Source organism: Lithobates pipiens, unplaced genomic scaffold, assembly GCF_037356315.1.
Source record: "Lithobates pipiens isolate NorthernLeopardFrog02 unplaced genomic scaffold, aLitPip1_a1.2 Scaffold_19, whole genome shotgun sequence".
Lineage (NCBI taxonomy): Eukaryota > Metazoa > Chordata > Amphibia > Anura > Ranidae > Lithobates > Lithobates pipiens.
In genome coordinates, this window is record NW_027507764.1 from 63277009 (window position 1) to 63290758 (window position 13750).

Below are 13750 nucleotides of genomic sequence, written 5' to 3' on the forward strand. Positions count from 1 at the left end.
ACAACTTGGCTGTTTTCACAGAACACCGTCAGTGTATACAGTACACGATAAGTTGGCTGTCTTCACAGAACACTGGCTAAAAAGTAAAAAAGTTGTCACCACCTGGGAGGCGGCCATGTTGTTGGTTACTAGCGGGCGGACTAACCATGTCTACTCATTATATCGTGTACCATAGTGTATACGCTGCCGGTGTTCTGTGAAAACAGCCAAGTCATCAAAATCTGCAATTACTGCTGCTGGAGAGTCACTGAAAGTGACGTAGTTGGCTATTTCGACCACCGGCTTTAGTCTTGGCATCATTCAGTCTAAAACGGACATCTTGTGATGAAAAAAAGTACTGCTTGGGACAGCACTGAACTGAAGGTGGGTATTGTAAGCCACTTGTTTGTTTCTTAAACCTCCAGGGAGACATTTACAAAAACAAAATAGCCCAGAGTCATGTGTCAGTTACAAGAGTCATTGCTGTTTTGCCCCTTTTAATTTTACCTGAATATACACTTTTTTAGCATGAGATATGCTTTTGCCAGTGATCAATTGTTGTGAAATTTCAGTGTGTATACTCTGGTCACTGGGTCTACACAAACAGGATTTATTTGGCTATTATAGCAAGATTTTCTATATAAATAATACCTTCTGAAGAGTGTCAGCACTGATCAGCAGAGCCTGCTCCAGCTCTCGTATCCGGCACTCAAGCTTCTCGATCTCCTCATTCCTCTCGTGAACATCACGCTGGAGCTGCTCCTTACACAACAACAGTTCACTGCATTTGTCAGTCTTCTCCTTCAGGTGACTTTCCAGCTTTTGCACCTGCCAAAAGTAGCACAAAAAAAATAACATGATTTCCATCCCTTGTGTCTATATTTTAATAATCAATTGTACAAAACATGCATGTCTATGACCTGCATCATCTCATTTCTAATGAGCATTCCTGAATTTGTATTTTTTTAAAGTTTTTTTTAACCCCCCTGGCGGTATTCCCGAGTCTGCCTCGGGGTGAAAATTGAGTACCATTAGCGGTAACCCAGAGCCAGACTCGGGATTGCATCGCTGAATCCAGGATGGGTATGCTTACCTTGTTCCCTGGATCCAGCGATGTCTCCCCGTGTGAGCGGCTTGTCCTCCGCTCGATCTATCACGGCACAGGGCTCTGTTCCCTGTGAGCGCTGCGACGCACGGGGACGGAGAATGGCGCCAAATTCAAAAAGTGAAACACACACATTACATACAGTATAATGTAATCTTACAGATTACATTGCTGTATGTGATTATTTCACCTCCCTTTTGTCCCTAGTGGTCTGTCCAGTGCCCTGTATGTAGTTTTATGTTATAAAAACTGTTATTTCTGTCTGAAAACTGGAGATTGTCCATAGCAACCAAAACTGTCCCTTTACATCAAAAGTGGTTTTAGACCAGCTAGAAAACAGCGATAATAAATTAGAATCACTCGCAGAATTGAGCGACAGCAATTTGTGGGGAGATCCGTCATCAAATACTGAAAAGTAATGACAGTGACAATTCTGCAACTGAGCAAATTTCAGTGTTTTTGATTCGATTACATTATTGAATAATTTTTATTATTATTATATGGTATAATTATTTATTATATTATAATTTATGATTTTGTTTTTCAAACTTTATCATACCCGGGATGTCTACTAGACTCTTGTTTGGACAGATTTAAGTGAGTTATTCCTAAGAATTACAGGCCTACAATATGAAACATCAAATTTCCATGCAAAATAATTGTACCGCTTTCAGCACCTAAAATCCGACATAATCATACCGCCAGGGAGGTTAAACTGTTTAAATAAAACTTAAATTTTTTTGTAGATGTTTATTTAAGCCTAACCCTTTACATATTATTTTTTAGTCCTTAAAGCGGGAGTCCGCCGTTTTTTTTTTTTTTAAAAGCCAGCAGCTACAAATACTGCAGCTGCTGACTTTTAAAGTAATCACACTTACCCGCCCAGCGCGCCCGCGATGTCGGCACCCAAAGCCGATCTCTTGATCGTCTCTCGGGTGCTGCCGCCGCCATCTTGGGAATGGGAATCAGGAAGTGGAGCCTTTCGGATTCATTTCCCGGTTCCCTACTGCGCATACGCGAGTCACGCTGCGCAATAAGGATGGTCCCCGCTGTCTCTGGGATCCGTGCGTTTCCCAGCAGGCAGCGGGGGACCTTCGGAAAGGGGCGTAGATTCTGCAGAATCTACGCCGGAAGTGGGTGCAGATACCTGTACTGTACAGGTACCTGCACCCCCCTCCCCCCTGAAAGGTGCCAATTGTGACGCCGGAGGGGGGGAGGGTTCCAATGAGCGGAAGGTCCACTTTAGGGTGGACCTCCGCTTTAAGCTTTTGCTACAATCCAGAACTCTCCTCATGCAGTACTTCTTTTTATTACCTGTTAATTGGTGTGGCAGAAACACTTGAACCCAATAACTTAAAAGGCTGTACACATACTTCAGGTCACGGAATTTATTTTAAAGCACTGCAAGGGTTAAAGGTTTGTTTTTTTGTCTGCATTCATGAGCTTAGTTGTATTTGTACACAAATCCAAACCCTCCTGAGCTATTCTGCCAGGGAGCTGTCAAAGCCAACAGCCAATCATAGACAGCAGAGAGATTCCTTGTCCCAAAGCCACATGTATGCACAACGCTTGCATACATGTGGATGCATGTTGGGAAATGCCTCTTCCTTCTATGATTGGCTGTCCGCATTGACAGCTTCCTGATGGGATAAGCTCGGCAAGTTCAGACTCATCCCTAGCCTAGAGTACTATTAAAAATCTGTGTTACCTTATCCCTCACTCCCCCAACAGCTGGCATTTTTCTCTTCTCTATGATGTTCTGGGTTGTGGGTGGGCCCTTGGCATCCTCACTTACAAAGCAGAACTGTTGGTTCTGCATTGTATGTCATGGACACAAACAACAATGAAAACCTGACATAAGTTATAAAACCTTCTGTACTCAGTATGTTTTATTGCTATCTGTGTGCCTGTTGGAGGGGGAAGGGGTTTCCTAAAATTTCATGTTCAGTCTGAGAGTGACAAGATTCTTCCTTACTTCCTGATCTGTCAAAAAGAAAGGAAAACCTTCCAAAGAGGAATAGCAATACGGTTGACAGCAGTAGTGACCCTTCCCCACTCTGCCAAAAAACAAAATAAAACATAAAAAGCTATGCATGGCAGGTAACACAATATTGATTTTGCTCCATCCCACCTCATTACTCTGATGGTCGTTAACAGGTTGATGTCTTTGTGGTGTTTTCAACTGCTGCTCCAGCTTTTGGATCTCTTGTTGAAACACATCTCGTTCATGTTCCCGATCAACTGCCTGTTCCTGTAAAATAATGAGATCTGGCGGTCAGTGCTGTGCGTTATTCATGTTCCAGCACACAAGTAAACACGCATATGATAATAGTATAAGGAAAAAAAAATCACACAACGGTCTCCATAATTGCTACTATAAAATGGCACAGACTCATTTACATTCATCAAATTTTTTTCTGGCTTATGTAAGTTCATGGCTATAGGAATTTGTAATATAGAACCGGGTCCATGGCAGCCTGGGCTCAGAGAATGTGGGTTAAATGATGCCGGCCGTCATGCAACCCAGAAGCCTGATGACATGTAGTGGCAGAAATGTATTACTGCAGGGGGAAGCTCCACAATGAAGGCAACTACTTTAGCAAAAGCCACTTTTACATTTTTAACAATACAGTACTTTTTCATTTGAAAGCTAATCTCTAGCTTTTAGTGATGTTTAAATGGTTCATTTGGACTAAGCTGGTCCAAAGGAAGTATTTACATCACTAAGACCTGCAGTGGCGGTGTGAACAGTATGTAGCCTCCGCTACATACAGTAGATGTTCCAACAATGGGATGGGAACTTCCTGTACTGCTCCTGGAAGAAAATTGAATAGGGCTGAGTGCTGCTCAGTCATTCATATGAAGCTTTGTATTCACTGAATATAAAGTTTCCCCCGATAAGCTGAGGCAGGGATCATGACTTCATCTGTCTGCCTCAGCCAATCAGAGGGAGCTTTGTATTAATTCAGAGAATACAAAGCTTCCTATGAATGGCTCTTTAGTGCTCAGCCCGACTCAATTTTGTTCTGGGAGTGGGACAGGAATTTTTTTTCCCACTTCCAGACCACAGAGCTGTATATTGTATGTAGCTGAAGCTACCTACAGTTCATACAGTGCCGAGAGCAGCTGCATCTCTTAGTGAAATAAATACAGTAGTTCATTTGGACTAGCTCAAACCAAAGTTGTTTAAACATCACTAAAATTTGGAGAACAGCTTTCAATTAAACAAATAACACTGTGGCGTACCACTTTAAGGCTGGCCATACATTATACAATTTTCTTACAAAATTTCCTTAAAGCGGTTCTGTACCTTCAAAAAAAATATTAAAAGCCAGCAGCTACAAATATTGCAGCTGCTGACTTTTAATAAATTCACACCTACCTGTCCCAGGGTCCAGTGATGTCGGCGGCAGATGACAAGCGATCGCTCGTCTCTCTGCTGCCCCCGCCGCCATCCTCTGTCAGGGAATCGGGAAGTAAAGCATTGCAGCTTCACTGACCGGTTCCCTACTGCGCATGCGCGAGTCGTGCTGCGCATCTCTGCTGGTCCCCGCTGTGTCCTGGGAACTGTGCGTTTCCCAGAACACAACGGGGGGGGGGGGGGTCTGGGGCATCTGCGGCGGTCTGTGGGGGTCTTGTCCCGGAAGTGGGTGCAGATACCTGGATTATCCAGGTAACTGCACCCCCCTCCCCCTGAAAGGTGCCGATTGTGGCACCGGAGGGGGGGGAGGGATCAGATGAGCGGAACTTCCACTTCAGGGTGGAGAACCGCTTTAAGATTTACCTTCAACTATGTAGTGAAAGGGCCTGCCTGACTGCATGCAATTTGAAATTGTTTAGGTTTGACCTCATATTATATAGTTTTGGGAAATTTAAAAGGTAAATTGTATAATATATGGCCAATCTAAGATCGACTTGTGTAATACACTGGCTTGAGTTCTGCTTTTAATTAGTTTGACTAACTTTCATTGGCTTTTTCTTTTGTACACACTTAGTTTTTGTTGGCTTGTTTATGATAACTAGAACAAAGCAAAATGTCTCGTGAGGGTTCAGACCAGAAAGCACCTGCCTGATATCTCCCTTGCTCCTCCACTTACATCTAAAAACCTGCGGGTCTTCTCCAGCTGTTTCTCCAGGGAAAGGTTCTTCTGGCGCAGGTCTTCCAGAATGGTATTCTTTTCTTGTTCCATCTCCAGGTTATGGCTGACCTGTTCCTCAAGCTCCACCTCCAGCACTTTCACTTGCTTGTGAAGGTCTCCCGAGTCCTTCTCTGCTTGACGTTGAACCTCAATCTTCTCCTTCAAGAGCTTCTCGGTCTCCTCTAAGAGCTCTATGGAAAAATGTCACAGAGGATGTGTTAGGCCCAATTCTGTGGAAGCCATGTCTACTTACAGTGTCTTGATAACCCAAATGCCTGTGTTCAGAAAAATGCTGGACTGACTGACATATCGGAATTAGTCGTTTAGGGCTCTTACTGTAAAGAATTGTTTTTTTTTGAGCCAATTTGAGCAGATTTAGGAAATTCACCACAATACACTGAAGAAAAGTTGTGGGGCTGCGGCTGCGCAATCCAGTTTTCCTGATATATTTGTAAATTAACCCCAGAAAAATCTAAACTGAAATATATACTAAACTAAAAACCTAAAATAACCCTCATGCATGCAAATTTATGGACTTAAAGTGGTTGTAAACCCAAGGGAAAAAAAATAACCTGCAAGACAAAGGCATAATGAGATAGTATGCATAGCATACTAGCTCATTATGAATTACTTACCCAAGATCGTAACCCCCACATCCGCCCTCATACGCCAATGTGGCCGGCGACATCGCTCCCCGAGTTATTTCCGGGTATCACGGGTTTCGGCGCTGTGATTGGCCGGAGCCGCAATTACGTCACTTTCACACGTGCAAGTGGGAGCCGCCGGTAACGGCACACTCTAACTGAAGCAACGGGCACGTACATGCCGTTGCTTCAGTGCACATGTGCCGATGATGTCAGCACATGCAAATACAGGGGGATATCTCCTAAACCATTCAGATTTAAGAGATATCCAGGGTAGCTACAGGTAAGCCTTATTATAGGCTTACCTGTAGCAAAAAGTGTGTTGTAAGGGTTTACAACCACTTTAAATGGGTAGATTTACTAAACCTGGTGCACTCAGAATCTGATGCAGCTGTGCATGGTAGCCAATCAGCTTCTAACTTCAGCTTGTTCAATTAAGCTTTGACAATAAAACCTAGAAGCTGATTGGTTTCATTGCAGAGCTGCACACAATTTTGATCTCTCCAGTTTTAGTAAATAACTGCCAGAGTTATAGCCTAAAGGCATTTTTTTTTATTGTGGATAGATTAAGGGAGGGTTATAACTCCTGTCAGTTTTTTGCCATCTGTGTGCCCTTGCGCAGATTTGCCTTCACTTTATGACCAGTAGTCAAAACTGGAAGCAAGAGGAAATCCCTCCAAAATTTGGAAATCCCAGGTTGTCACCAGAACTAGTGTCCCCATTTGAAGATTTCCCCTCTATTCCTGTTCTATGAAAACCCAATATTTGGAATTTTCTTTTACTTTCAGTGATAATGGTAAACAGGACAAATAGAGAGGGTGAATCTGCCTAATGGGGTCACAGACAGCAATAAAACTGATTAGATTTCTAACTCCTCTCTACTATATATTAAAAAAAATGCATTTAGTAACACTAGGGGAACTTCAGTAATTTTTTAATTGTTCCATCTATCAAATCTTCTGCCCTTGTTGTTTTAACTTTGGATAGTAAAACATTTTTTTTCTGCCAGTAAATACCTTATACAGCCCACTTCTTGTTTCTTGTCTGGTCATTAGCCTAGGCTTAGGAAATCATGCACAGCTCCTTCTCACACTCTCGTCAGAGTTTGCAAGAAGGGGGGGGGGGGGGGGTGAGTCATAAGAGGGCCAATGAGAGGTGCAGAGCTGGAGGTGTGATTGTGTCTGTCCAGGAAGTGAACAGGCAGCAGCTTCGGCTGCCGACAGTTAAAATGGTTGCAACCAGACTCAGTGGGGGGAGCTTTGTGCAGCATATTTGGCAAGTATAGAGTCACAGTATATATAAAATAATATGCAAAGTGGTTGGAGGGAAGCTTCAGAATGGCAAAGACTCCAATGACAAATGTGCAATAACCTAAAACCTCATACTTCTCCTTTAAGTGGGTCAAAAATATAATACCATGTCAAACAGACAAATTACCACATAAATAATGTAGGAACAAGGTTCTCCAGACTCTGCTCTAAAAAAGTTCAACAGTCATTCTGACAATGCTACCTGCGAACTTGGCAGGGCCCAGTGCATCCTGGCAGAAGTACAGGGGACATAGTCCAGTGTCTGATGAGGCTTTTTATTTTGTTTTGTTTTTTAAATGAAACAGAATCAATTCAATTCAAGTCCAAAAGACCGGGCAGAGGCCCCCCGCACATGCAGCAGATATATAAAAAGGTATATCAGAGGACCAAAGTTCCTCTTTAAATGCTACGTTTCTTTTAATATTAATACACGTTTAATGTAATACTTTGCATCATATTAAACCATTTCCCCCTTATATATTCCAATATGTCAGTCGTCAGAATCCAGTATTCTTCCCAGCACATCTGAAAGCCAGGACGTGTCAGCCCAGTGCACCAGGTGCAGTTAGACACACACAGTCTAATACTTTCCATGGTTTGTACTGAAAACTTTCACCGGGTGCTATTACAAGGGAAAGAGATCCGTCACAAAGATGATTAATGTGAAAATGAAAAGAAAATCACCAGTCGCTAAATGCAATTTTCTTCCCGCTGTCTCAGCGAGCCCTGCCTATTACCATCATCTTAAGAGAAAGTGATCGTCCAAAGTTCGGTGATCCAAAAACAGAATGGAATAAAAATTTCAGTTCTTGTGATAGAATTCTGAATCAGGAATGATAGAGAATGAAACATGATCGTAACTGGAGGATAAGATGATGGTTATTTCGGGGATATGGTGCATGTTAAGGAAAAGAGATCAGGAATATAAGAGATTCTCCAGGAAAGGGCCAAGTACCTTCCATTTCCTCACCAAGGAAACCTATTTATTCATTTAAAGTGCTCCATACATTAACTTTCATAAGAGAGCAAGAGCTGTGTGACATCTCAGCCCTTATCTGAAATCAGCTGTATCTAAATATACTGGCTGTTAGATGAGATTGCTGCCATAGATACCACTTTATACAATTCCTTTAGAACGCTCCAATCTGCGGCCCTTTGCTTTATCTTATCTACCGATACCAACAGTGGTGCATAAGCGCCCCCCCCCCCCCCCCCCGCCCCTACATGCACACACTCTCTTGCGGGGCACAATGCCTCCCAATGGCACCAGCGATGGGGCACAACTCCTCCCAATGGTACCAATGATGGGGCACAATTCCTCCCAATGGCACCAGCGATGGGGCACAACTCCTCCCAATGGCACCAGCGATGGGGCACAACTCCTCCCAATGGTACCAGCGATGGGGCACAACTCCTCCCAATGGTACCAGCGATGGGGCACAACTCCTCCCAATGGTACCAGCGATGGGGCACAACTCCTCCCAATGGTACCAGCGATGGGGCACAACTCCTCCCAATGGTACCAGCGATGGGGCACAACTCCTCCCAATGGTACCAGCGATGGGGCACAACTCCTCCCAATGGCACCAATGATGGGGCACAACTCCTCCCAATGGCCCCAACAATGGGGCACAACTCCTCCCAATGGCACCAAAGATTAGGCATAGTTTTTTCCCACTAACATTGGGACCCTTTCTACTCCAAATGGCCACAGTACAGCCCCCCTGTATCTAAATATACTGGCTGTTAGAGGAGATTGCTGCCATAGATACCACTTTATACAATTCCTTTAGAACGCTCCAATCTGCGGCCCTTTGCTTTATCTTATCTACCGATACCAACAGTGGTGCATAAGCGCCCCCCCCCCGCCCCTACATGCACACACTCTCTTGCGGGGCACAATGCCTCCCAATGGCACCAGCGATGGGGCACAACTCCTCCCAATGGTACCAACAATGGGGCACAACTCCTCCCAATGGCCCCAACAATGGGGCACAACTCCTCCCAATGGCCCCAACAATGGGGCACAACTCCTCCCAATGGCCCCAACAATGGGGCACAACTCCTCCCAATGGCACCAAAGATTAGGCATAGTTTTTTCCCACTAACATCGGGACCCTTTCTACTCCAAATGGCCACAGTACAGCCCCCCTGAAGGACAGTATACTGGCCCTTAGTTTAGAAATCTTGGAGACCCCTGCTTTAGAATCTATGACATTCTAATAAACAGCCTTGTACCTTTGGCATCTACTGGTTGTCATTCAGCACTACAGCTTAGGTCTCATGACTAAAGTGAACACCTTCCCTCAGTAGAGGACTTTAAAGTGAGGTCACAGTCACAATCCCACATCTGATTAACAGGATTTCCTCTTTGCTCATGTTGTCCATAGATGTCTGTCTGTGACTTCTGCCTGATTGTTCATGCCTTGGATTGTTCTTGTGTTCTGTTTAGCTCTGTTTGGACCCAGCTTATATAAGTTTATTCCAATCATCAGCCTGTTACTGATGCTATTGTCGGTCTGGAACCTGGACTGTCTATACTTGACCTGGTCATCAGTTTGTTAACTGCATCTGGCAGTCATTTGCTTTGGCCATTAGTCTGAGAACTTACACTCTAACATCTGTCGTGCCTGTTGTCGACGGTTTCTCCTGGCAACACAAAGGGTCTACCAAACTTCATGACAGGCAGCACCCCATACAACAGCAACCAATGTCAATAAAAGCCTTCAAATAGAGGCTTAGACTTCATACAGCCCTCAGCTCTCATAGGAAAGTGAGCAAGTCTTGGCCTGTAAATCACTCAGCAGAACCCCTTGGCAAGTGGAAGGAGATTAACCCTTTTCTATAGAACCTCTTGGAGCCCCTTACTAGCAAAAGGGGCTAGAAGCACCAACAGAACAGGTGGTCAGGTTAGGAAAGATCAGAAGCAGGTTATTTCAGCAGTGGCAAGCCAGGATTGGTTAGTGCGAAGGAATCAGACAGTGGAAGCCCAAAAAAAGCCAAAGAGGATTAATTCATTCCCAATCTGTGCTCTTAAACACCCGGTTACAAGGCTGGCCATGCGGGATACAAACACACCTTCTTTGGGAGCTGCAACGACTGCAGCTTCTACTAAGCCTGGGAGGATAGAGAACAAAACAAATGCAGTGTATGTAATTCACATGCCGTCTACAGTTCTTCTGCAATGTGATAATACTGGAGAGAGGAGAGAAATCGGCACAGGGGTGAACAGGGAGTGAAATTAGACTGAAGCAATGTGGAGATAGCTCATCCAAGAGAATAATATGTGAATTAATTATCTTATCATCAGTATACAGGTCTTAGTAATATTCCTGTGACGTCATCAAGACAGAATGACCAACGTAGGCTAAACTGCAGCCAACCAAACATTTATAAAACACACAGGATAAAAAAAAATATGACAGCATGTTCTAAAAAAATAAATAAATAAAAATGACAGCAAGCAAAAAAGTTTAACCTTTTACCAAAGGGCAGATATTGCCCAATTTTCTTACTGTTCCAAGTCCCTTAAGTTTTATAAATGCCTTCCAGAGGGTTTGGAATGACCAAGATCTGGTATACTGATGGCCTTACCTGTTCTGGGAGACGAGTGTGGGATCTGAGCCCAATATACAACATGTTATTACCCAAGAATAAAACAAAATGTGTTAAAACAGGAGGATGAAGTGGCAATGATCTGAAAGAGGACCTGTCACTAAGGTTCAGGTAGACAAACCGAAGAATCCATTAAAAACCCTTTACTTTTCAAAATGTCTCTCAGCTGGTATATTAAGCTGGATTTTTACACTTTAATTGAATACTTTTTTTTTTTTTTTTTTTTAACATACATAGGAGTTTCGGGCAAACAGCAAACTAATATTCTCAGTGCTATGTGCAATATTCTTTCATTAACTAGTTGAGAAATTTGGGCCAAAAAAACTTCAACAAAGGAGCTTGGGCATATGCTGTACACAATGTTTCTATGCCCAAGCTGCCGCTCCCCAGCTGTTCTTGCTTGGCAAAATCCCGTCTGTTATTCTGCAGCTGCCGCTGTGTACATTAGGCTTTTGCACAGTGTTCAAGTGGTTGTAAACTTCTGAAAAGGAAAAATTAACAAAGCATAACATTTTCCCTCTAAAGTGTATTTGCCTCAATTCAAAGCACCTAGTATGAATCTCGTCTGTGCTGTCATTCCTCGATTCACTTCTGACAGTCTATGCCAAATACCAGATAATCCCAGGAGATGTCCCCTCCCCATTTCAGCACAGCAGGTGATTGACAGCCTCAGCTTTGCATTTTTCCCTATTGGATTGTGTCGAGGGAGGTGTGTCCTTTCCCTTCCACTTAGGTCTCACATTACACTCGGCTCCCTGCTCTATGCTGTGCAGTGTGTGACATCAGATCCCCACTTCCTGCCCTCTGAAGCTTAGAAATGCTGCGTAAAATATGTGTGCTTTAGGAGCTCTATAGAGGAGAGAAGAGGAGCTGAAGATAAACAGGTAGGAGGATTTGTTTCATCTCCGTGTATGATCTGAGGCCAGTCACTTCAGTTGGTACAGTGCCTTGAAAAAGTATTCGCACCCTTTGAAATGTTCCACATTTTGTCACGTTACATCCAAAAACGTAAAATGTATTTTATTGGGATTTTACATGATAGACCAACACAAAGTGGCACATAATTGTGAAGTAAAATGAAAATGATAAATGTTTTTTCACATCTTTTCCAAATAAAGTGTGACGTGCATTCCTATTCAGCCCCCTTTACTTTGATACCCCTTAATAAAATCTAGTGGGACCAATTGCATTCATAAGTCACTAAATAGAGTCCACCTGCGTGCAACTTAATCTCAGTAAAAAAAATACAGATGTTCTGTGAAGCCCTCAGAGGTTTGTTAACCAGCCCCGGAAGATTTGGCTGCTGAATGACCGGCCATTTTATGCGATTCGGCACTGCGTCACTTTAACTGACAATTGCTCAGTTGTAATTTCCCACAAATAGAGTTTTCTTTTGGTGGTATTTGATCTATTCCACGTTTTTTATTTTTTGTGCTATAAACAAAAAAAGAGCGATAATTTTGAAAAAAAAAAAAACCACAATATTATATTGTACTTTTTGTTATAATAAATCCCAATTTATTTATTTTAAAGCAATTTTTTTTCTTAATTTAGACCGATACGTATTCTTCTACATATTTTTGGTAAAAAAATAAATAAAATAAATCGCAATAAGCGTATAGTGATTGGTTTGCGCAAAAGTTATAGTCTACAAAATAGGGATAGATTTATAGCATTGGTTCCTAGCTATTAGGAACTCACAATCTGTCATTCCTCACAGAACAGGGATTTGTGTGTTTACACACACGCACACGCACACACACACACACACACACACACACACACACACACACACACACACACACACGTCCCTGTTCTGACTCTCCTGCCCGCAACCGTCGGCCATGAGCATCGGCACCCCTGCAGTGCAGCGGGCACGTGAGAGCCTGCTATCCCAATCCAGTGAGCTGACGTACAGCTATGGTGATTTGCGGGATGCTGGCGGCTGGTGGGCAAGCGGTTAAAAAACCTTAGTGAACAAACAGCATCATCAAGACCAAGGAACACACCAAACAGGTCAGAGATAAGGTTGTGGAGAAGTTTAAAGCAGAGTTAGGTTATAAAAAAACAAAACAAAAAAAATAACAAGCTGTTCAAAGCTTGTTTTTTTTTTTTAGAACCTAACTCTAACCCTGAGATGTTCAAATCTCATGGAGCTCTTTTCAATCCATCACCCGAAAATCCAAAATAGAAAGAGTATGGCACCACTGCAAACCTACTAAGACATGGCCGTCCACCTAAACTGAAAGGCCAGGAAAGGAGAGCATTAATCACAGAAGCAGACAAGAGGCCCATGGTAACTCCGGAGGAGCTGCAGAGATCCACAGCTCAGGTGGGAGAATCTGTTCACAGGACAACTTCTAGTCGTTCAATCCATTAGTCGGGCCTTTATGGAAGAGTTGCAAGAAAGCCATTGTTGAAAGAAAGCCACAAGAAGACCCGTTTGCAGTTTGCGAGAAGCCATGTGGGGGACACAGCAAACATGTGGAAGAAGGTGCTCTGGTCAGATGAGACCAAAATTTTACTTTTTGGCCTAAAAGCAAAACGTTATGTGTGGCAAATAACTACACATTACTCTGAACACACCATCCCCACCGTGAAACATGGTGGCGGCATCATGTTGAGGGGATGCTTTTCTTCAGCAATGACAGGGAAGCGTGTCAGAGTTGATGGGAAGATGAATGGAGCCAAATACAGGACATTCTTAGAAGAAAATCTGTTAAAGTCTGCAAAAGGCTTGAGACTGGGTGGAGGTTCACCTTCCTGCAGAACAACGACCCTAAATATACAGCCAGAGCTACAATGGAAATGGTTTAGATCAAAGCATATTCATGTGTGAGAATGACCCAGTCAAAGTCCAGACCTAAATCCAATTAAGAATCTGTGGCAAGACTTGAAAATTGCTGTTCAGATGCTCCCCATCCAATCTGACGGAGTTGGAGCTATTTTGCAAAGAAG

The 13750-nt window shown here is 43.2% G+C and overlaps 1 protein-coding gene across 8 annotated transcripts in view; it reads right to left on the bottom strand.

Annotated features, from left to right (window-relative positions):
- Positions 1 to 13750, bottom strand: part of AKAP9 (A-kinase anchoring protein 9) — a 354940-nt gene that overhangs the window by 73567 nt on the left and 267623 nt on the right. For 7 of the 8 annotated variants that reach the window (XM_077490822.1, XM_077490820.1, XM_077490821.1 and 4 more), the window contains 4 exons: positions 10256 to 10294; positions 5182 to 5414; positions 3216 to 3335; positions 631 to 807 (listed from right to left, as the gene is read on the bottom strand). In XM_077490822.1, coding sequence (XP_077346948.1) covers positions 631 to 807; positions 3216 to 3335; positions 5182 to 5414; positions 10256 to 10294 — 569 coding nt within the window. The remainder of the gene's footprint in view (positions 1 to 630; positions 808 to 3215; positions 3336 to 5181; positions 5415 to 10255; positions 10295 to 13750) is intronic. The other variant, XM_077490819.1, reaches the window with a different exon arrangement.